The 8,219-nt window shown below is 35.6% G+C and overlaps 1 protein-coding gene across 2 annotated transcripts; it reads left to right on the top strand.

Moving 5' to 3' along the window:
- The first annotated feature begins 218 nt into the window (after nt 1-218).
- LOC117414944 (serglycin-like) lies at nt 219-5,347 on the top strand. Of its 2 annotated transcripts, none has more exons than XM_059026574.1 (4): nt 219-325; nt 673-897; nt 1,967-2,108; nt 4,048-5,347. In XM_059026574.1, the coding sequence occupies exons 2-4, from the start codon at nt 807-809 to the stop codon at nt 4,352-4,354; spliced, it is 540 nt and encodes a 179-aa protein (XP_058882557.1). In that variant the 5' UTR covers nt 219-325; nt 673-806; the 3' UTR covers nt 4,355-5,347. The 2 variants fall into 2 exon arrangements, with proteins under 2 accessions (XP_058882557.1, XP_033880693.2); XM_034024802.3 differs by having other exon boundaries at nt 220-325; nt 785-897.
- Nucleotides 5,348-8,219: the final 2,872 nt, after the last annotated feature.

Here is an 8,219-nt window from a genome sequence, read left to right as displayed (position 1 = left end):
TAATAATAATAATAATAATAATAATAATAATAATAATAATAATATCCTGGTATTTAATTTGTTGTGTGGTAATAGCAGCATATTTATAGCATTGGCTGGCAAATCTGGTCTTGGAGTGTCGTTTAACTGCAGTTTTACTACATATAAATAAATGATAACGTGCTTTAGAACCAGGTCAGAGGTTAACTGGTTAAAAATCGGACTTAATGCTGACGTATAGCATTGTCTATTACATTTCTGCATATTCCAAACTGATACATAAATACAACAAACCTGCAGATCTTCGGACAAGAAAAGCGGCACCTCTGCTAATGCCAAATAAGAGGTAAGGAAATAGATTTGTAAACCTTTAGAATTAGCTCGGCTGTTTAAGTGACATTTCTTCCTGTTCAATAAACCGTTTTTAATATAAATCACTAAAAAAGGGAAACGAGAAGATTGCTCAATAACGAAACAGCGTAGTTAAAGTGAAAATGCATTTTCTCTTGTACCATATTTACCAGCATGAAGGGTTTTTTTCTCTGATGGAAAAAGGTGGGCCGCTATAAAATTAGAACAAAGGAAACACCCAGCTATATTTTGATTACGCTACTATATTATTATGTGCGACTTTTAAAGAAAATAAAGTTTGCAGTGCAACACTTATTTCTAAACTTCACGACGGTTTTGCAGGAAACTGAGGATGTGACGCACGTCTTCTGACGGATTGGGGTTGAGTTATATTATAAAGCTGACCAGAGTTTATTTCACTAGTGATTTGAACAGTTTTCATACGGTTTGGCAGAGAGCACGGCAAAAAGCGAGACATGAGAAACTACACAGAGCACCTTTTGAAATCCAACGGGAGGATTTTGCTGGCTTTGGGTCTAATCCTCTTTCTGGGATACACAGTACAAGGTAAGCTTTGTATAATTTCTAAACTTTAACTGCTTGGAATTATTTTTACCGGTTATTAAAAAAAAGTTTTAGTTCGTCTATTGTTCTATAAGCTAGCTAAATACCTGGGTCACTATTAATTATATATACAGTGTGTGTGTGTATATATATATATATATATATATATATATATATATATATATATATATATATATATATTGTTGGAAGTCAAAGAAAAACATTGGCATTTTTTTCTTCTTAGTGTTTAGTTTTAGAAAGGTGATCAAATTAAAAAAAAGTTAGTTAAAAACAATATAAAACATATAAAAATACGATTGAATGCTGTTCTGTTCTAAGAGCTTATTCTGTTTTTTCTTGGTAGCTGATTAAAGAAGAAACTGGGGTGTTTCGTTTGTTATTTCAGAATTGATACGTGCATCGACTAGTAAATGGCGGTGTTTAATTTATAAATTAACAATATATTAACATATTTAAGAAGGTTGCCATTGTAACAGATATAATAGCAACTCTTTAGTGTTTCCTGTAAAATGACTATGTACACAGTAGAGTTTATACTTGCACTTGGCTGATTTCGCTCCTGCCAGTATAATTACAAAATATTTCCAAAATAGTCGTATCCCTTTCTCAAGGCATAACATTATTAAATATTTTCTTTAGTCACAATGTTAAACTACTGGCACCAATCTTGTTTTGAGAGGGGAGGGAAGGGGTCATGCTGGCAGTATAGAATGTATTCTGGTTATCAGCCATCCCAAGTAGATTTCTGAGAGTCACTTAACAAAAACATAATTTGGAAAAAGTTGTGTTTTGACTCAGACCTTCGGTTTCAGTATGTCATTTACAACCCTGTGTAGGCATGGGATTTTGAACCTTGCTTTTGGAGATTTAAAACCGGCCCTTTCAGTCTTCTTATAAAGTATTGTACACTGAAATAAGAGAATATTTAGGGAAAATGTACTAAAATCACACCATTGTCTATGGTCGGTATAAGATTATCAATATAATGATAAAAAGGCACCCAGATATTCTAACAAAACATTAACGTATGTGGTGTTATTTCCTCTGTTAGCTGCCCCAACCAAAGGGAGATACATGTGGGTACGATGCAAACCGGACGCCAAAAACCCTAACTGTGTGGAAGAAAGCGGTCCTTGGATTGATCTTCCGAAGTCCGGACCTGAAGTCCCTTCACCCAACGCTGATCATGACCTGTAAGAACACACTTGCTTTTTATATATAATAAATTGGGCAAAGCTATACCAGGATGCAAATAACATACAGCATGGTCTAAGAAATCCAATATCTCAGCAACAATAGGCATATACGAGTTATCTATTGGCTGAAGAAAATTTAACTTAAATTGGCAAAACGTGTTAAATGTGTCATGTCATTTATTGAGCATTGTTGGTGCATCATGTCTTAATTCATGGAAGAGAATTCCTATATAGTTAGCACAGTACCCATAACAAGACACATTCGCTCCCCAAGGCTGCTTTGGAATAGAAGTACTTGGAATGTTGCCCATATCCTTCATTAACACCGCTATGGGATATTTCATTCTGTTATTTTAAAATATGGGCGTTTTGACAGACTTTCATACAGGAGCACCAAGTTACGGTCATGTGTGCTGAGCGGATTATTGCAAAACATGCAGTAACGTGCAGTTTTGATTTCATTCTTTTACATAATAACAAAAAGGATATTAAGCCAGATATGCAAAGCATTTACTCCTAGCGCAAAGTTTACATAATGCTTGGAAATAACCAAGCTTTCCCTCACGGTTTTCGCCAAAAAGAGGAGTATCGCATTACTAAAGGCACAGCGCCACCTGCTGGGGAATTAGTGCAAAGTCAATTTTAAGAATATAATAATTAACATTTGTAAAATGTTCATTTTCTTCATCCATAATTGTGATGTTGAAAGTTTACAGTTTTTAAACATTTTAAATGTTTAACTGTTAATTTTAGAAATGTTCTTAATAAACGTTTATCCAGTGACAATAGAGGTCAGCTGTACAGTACAGTTTAAGGTTGTTTTCCATTTATACATTCATGTTGTACGTTTCATTGTCACATTGATGGCTTCTTGAACTTATTATTTTAATCAGTTACATATTCCCAATAAGTTTAATCATGTCTAAATGTTTAGAAACATAATCTAACATTCCTAATACAGAACACATCTTAGTTTTTGTACCAGTATTGTTTATTCTTTTTGTCTTTCGTTTTGTTGTTCATTGTAATATTGTTATGTCGTCTTAGTTAAGTTTAATTCTTAAAACACAACTTAGATACTTAAAAGCTTGAGTCACAGGGCCAGACCCAATTCCAAATGTAAAAGTAATCTCCAACCGCTGTAAATAATGGTAGAAAATCCCTGGAAAGAGATATTACATCTGAAAGGATCCATCCTTTAGAAATATCTTCTAGAAGTAACTGTGTAGAGCTCTAGATTTCCAGAACAAGCTCTAGACTTCTGGAGTTCGATGGCATACAACCCATAGAGACAGCCATACTGTTCATATCCCTCTGCTGTGCAGTTACCGTAGATCTGCTTCTGGCAGCTATTTTGGAGAAATTGAATTGATCTAATTACTGCTGATATTTAATATGGACCATGCCAGTAATTTTCATTTGAAGACAAAAATACACACTGGCACTTAATATTAGAGATGTTGGTTTCCATTCTTTTTAAAGAATAAAATAATATTGTATACCAATTCACGTAAATGATTGATTTACTGTATAAGTTAATACATTGTGTGTAGGGTCTCTTCTTGTATAAGAGATGTCATATTGTGCACCCCCACCTCCCGTTGTGAAATGGTTCAGTCCAGAAACAATTGCCACAGTCACTATACAATGCGTGTAGGCCTACAGATGCTGTGTCATGGGTGAGACTACTTATTAAAAACAAAAGTGCTTTTCTATTTAGAATTTCAGTAATATTTTCTTTGGTGAAACTAGTGTCAAGTTCATCAAAACTTAAAGAAAGTTTACAGGATGGTATAGGTGTGGTGTTCTATGCAGGGGATAACATCTGTACACAGGATAAGATGTACTGGAGTTTTGCCAAATACTTCACTGTGATTGGTTGGTTTCTGATATGTGATTTATAATAACTAACCAATCACATTTCCTTTTCTTTCAGCATGAACAAAAAGCCAGTCGAAGATGAGTCAGAAATGACTTTTGAAGAGTCCGGAGATGATTCTGGGAAATTCCAGGAGGACATGGCAATCGAACTGGGCTCAGGAAGTCAGTGGAATGAAGATCTCCTGAGAGCCAGCAGCACTGCCGAGTCTGAAGAAGGAAGTGCTGACTACACAGAGGACTTCCCAGCCACGCCAGAAGGGGGCAGTGTTGATTATTCCCAATTTGTCTTTGCTGACAAAGTTCCAATCCAGCAAAGCAAAACTCAGGATCTAAAGCTCCATGAAGAGGGCTTTATCCTATAAAAATATCTTCATGCTGCAATGAAAGGCTTCCGCCAGTTTTATGCTGTGTGGTTTTACAACATGCTTTTCTATTACCTGTCTCTCAGGATTAAAACACATTGGTTTTTTTTTTTTTTTTAGTGTCTGTCTCCGCTGACCCCCCTCCACCCCCCCACCCCAGCTATAATTGCAGAAACTGTGTGTTCAGAAATTAAGACCCTAAAAAGCACTTATTGTAGACTTGAATATATTTCTATAAAGTAGTAAAATATATATTTTGTCTTTTTATTTTTAAAGAAAATAATGTGAACAATTATAAATAATAGAGAACACAAGTGGCATACATGTTAACTAGCTTAGCAGCTATTTCGGATAGGGGAGCAAGGGGTATAAAGCCTATGCTTCTAAAAATACATGATTTAGTTTTTAGTTGGAAAATTGTATGTTTTTATACCAGGTACAACATATATATTTCTTTTTTTCCTTCAGAAAGTGTAATTTAGCAGAAAGTGTAAGATAGTAGATCATAGGAATGAGACATTTTGTCAATAATCTTATGCCATCATTTCGTGAATCTTACCTTGAAATGCTGAGATTATTGGTCAGAGATCAACACTTTCCAATTGCTGTGTCTCCAATGGGACCAGTGATGATGTCTTATAAAAAGCTGATGACAAAAACTTTGCTATCATAACCAAGCCAGGGACCTAGTGAATATCACTGCAGTCAAGATTCAATTCACAAAAGAAATGCTTTAGCTGTATGTCTGCAAATGTGCTGGCTGTTAAGTACACATTATATTTTCTTGATGCAGTAAAGCTATATACAATACCACTGAAACACTTTCCTTCTTATCTGCAGTGTTAAACATGAATGAGTCTGTTTAATTGAATAATATTAAACACAAAATCACAATTACACCAGGCTGTATATGTGAAAATGGGAAACAAAACTATTGTTGATCATGTTTTAAAAGTGCCTGAAAGACTATGCAAATAAAGCCTGAAAAGTGAATTGTGGTGTTATTTACAATTAAAGTGGGAGAGTTACTCAATGATTTGTTTTTCTAATTTCCACATATGCATGCTTTCCCAATATTCTACATGGTCATGACCCCACAAGATGTAGTTTGTATATACTTCAACACTTAAGTGTACTAATTTAGATGCATTGTATAAAGGCATTTTAGATATGCTGTGTAATAAACTGTCCACGTCACAAAACAGACAGACAGCTGGACACAATTCAAAGTCTGCTTGAGAGAAACCCAGGCCATAACGATAGTCTTCTAATGATGTTAGCCATTCAGGGCAGAAGAGAATAAGATTTTCAAAAGGTGTGTTTACACTTACAACTTAGACTTGAGCTAGCTTAGAGTCGAGCAGATTAAAAGAGTCTTCTCGTTTGAGCCTCTCCATTTACACGTGAGCACAGACCTAAACTGGCTTTGGCCCGCATGCATTGCCCCAACCCTAACTTCATATCGACCACCCCTTGCATGAAGACATTTCTCCTCCCTAAAGGTCCAAGGGTAGGGTGGGATTTAGAGTTTGTTCTCTGAGTGATCAATCACGTTGAACCCCAGAACCCCCACCCCTTCTCCCCCCAGCCACAGCCATAAATTCAAAATGAGAGCCATCAGTATGGTGAAAAAGTTGATGGCCATGGCACATATCAATAGTATTACACACTAGTATAGAATAAGAATTAGCAATGACATGTTTTATCATATTTGATAAGCAATTCTCCAGATATATTCAAAATGTGACATACAGACACACCCCAATATCCCCAGAATCCAATAGTCTCAATAATGTACATGAATAATGTTGCTACCAAGTTTCATGACAATTGGATAAGTGGTTCTCCAGATAAATGCAAGAATGTAAGTGTGACATACAGATGGCTATACAGACAACCCCCCACCCCCTATATCTTCAGAATCTGATATTCTCAATAAGTTATACTAAATAATGTTAATACCAAGTTTCATGGATAAGTGGAAAAATGTGTGAAGTGTGACACACAGATGTATGACCGCCTCCGGTATATCCCCATTCCCCTGGAATTTCATCTTAACAGTAATGAAGACCTGAACATAATCAAATCTGGTTAATACTGGTACTTTTATCTGACATTATCTACACTTGTTAAAAAAAATAATAACTTTGTCTTTCTTTAAAATAAAGAAAACGTCTTTATATTGTATTGAAATAAATGTTGTTTACTTCCCAACGATAAGTTCTTGGCATTTATCCTCTCAGGAGTCTGTTTATTTTGTCATACACTTAAGAAGCCACAAAGTTATTGCTTAAAAGGTTCAGGTAGTTGCTGCTGCTGCCAGTAAACTGACTAATGTCTGGTAATTCTCAGAAATGCTTATTCATCTTTTACTGCTGAAAAACCATAGAAAAACACCACACTCAATGAAAAAAAAAAAGTTTTTCAGCTGTGTAAAAGGCTCCTTGAGATGTGATTTGCAGGATTTTCCCTTTTATACTTTAACAAAAAAAGTAAGTTCCCTGAATAGATGTGCATGAGATAAACTGACAAGTACTGTGAACTATAAAAACATCTTAAACCACAAAATGTAGTTCTGACACGTCTCTGTGCTTGAGGTCAAATATGCTTGCATGCTACATTCTCTGAGCAAAAAACAAAAAATATAATCCAGTGCTACATATTTTTATATACAACACTTTGGCCTAGATTCTCAAAGTCATTGAGTCCAAATTTGCCAGTTGTTTCTGAAAGAAAATAAACAACAACTGAGTTGTTAAGAAAGTGGAATTCCACACGCTTGATGTTTTTATTTCTAGACTGCTGGAGTGTTGCTAAATTCATTCATAAGAATACAGTAATTACTGAATAAAGGCCAGTCAAGGGACCATCTAAATGTGTCCTTAACAGAGGGTGGTCTTTCAATTTCTTGAAAAGAAATACTATAGGATTTTTTTTCTATTTAAAACGATTAGCCAATGTATTTTCATTAATTAGCACTAAAAGTTATTCCACATACTGTAAATCAGTCATTTGCTTTACCACGATACCAACCCCTTATTTGCTTAAGTGCTTAAATACCATTTATCCAATTTAAATTAAACTATTCATTGCCATTTTCGCATTCTATAATAAACTATACATGCTACTGATATATGCCATGATCATCAATCTTTTTCATCATTCTAGCTTTCATTTTGAAAACACAGCTGTGGTGGGGGATGTATGTATAGTTACTGCCATTTTACGGATTTTATGGATTTGCTGGTTGCCAGAAAAACAGTTTGCTTGATTTTTTTTTTTTTTTGTGGGGGGGGCTAAAGATTTGCATTGTAGACATATTACAGGGGGATATCTAATGTTAAACGTTTCTGTGTCCAACTAAAGACCATTGCTGCAGTGCTGCCATTTCCCGAATATAAGCACTAACTAAATACAGCAGCTGTCTGTCTGTCTGTCTACTCTGTTCACCAACACGCAAAGGCACCGCCCGCGTGTGAGAGAGAGTTTGAGAGAGTCACGAGAGAGTGAGGGGACATGCGAGGCGAGAGAAGTAGCCGTTTTGAATTAAGTAATGTGTGTGATAGGAGTAAATACAAATTAAAAAATGGACGATCAGGGCGAAGGTGTATCATCGAGTGATTCTACTACCCCCCACCCACCCCCCAGAAAAAGAAATCCTGCATCAGAAACTGCACATTCAACAACAACTGGTTAAATGCAACAGAGTTCAAAGACTGGCTGGCAAAATGTGCTAATAAACAAATGCCTGGGGTTCAATTTGTCAGTGTGTCTTTACGGTAAAATATGATGCAACTGTCACGTTTTACACAATGCAGCCAAAAATTGCATGCAAGCCCTCAGCCTTGACGTGGACGGTTTGGTT

Source organism: Acipenser ruthenus, chromosome 7 (genome assembly GCF_902713425.1).
Source record: "Acipenser ruthenus chromosome 7, fAciRut3.2 maternal haplotype, whole genome shotgun sequence".
Lineage (NCBI taxonomy): Eukaryota > Metazoa > Chordata > Actinopteri > Acipenseriformes > Acipenseridae > Acipenser > Acipenser ruthenus.
This window is presented reverse-complemented; position numbering and strand designations above follow the sequence as displayed.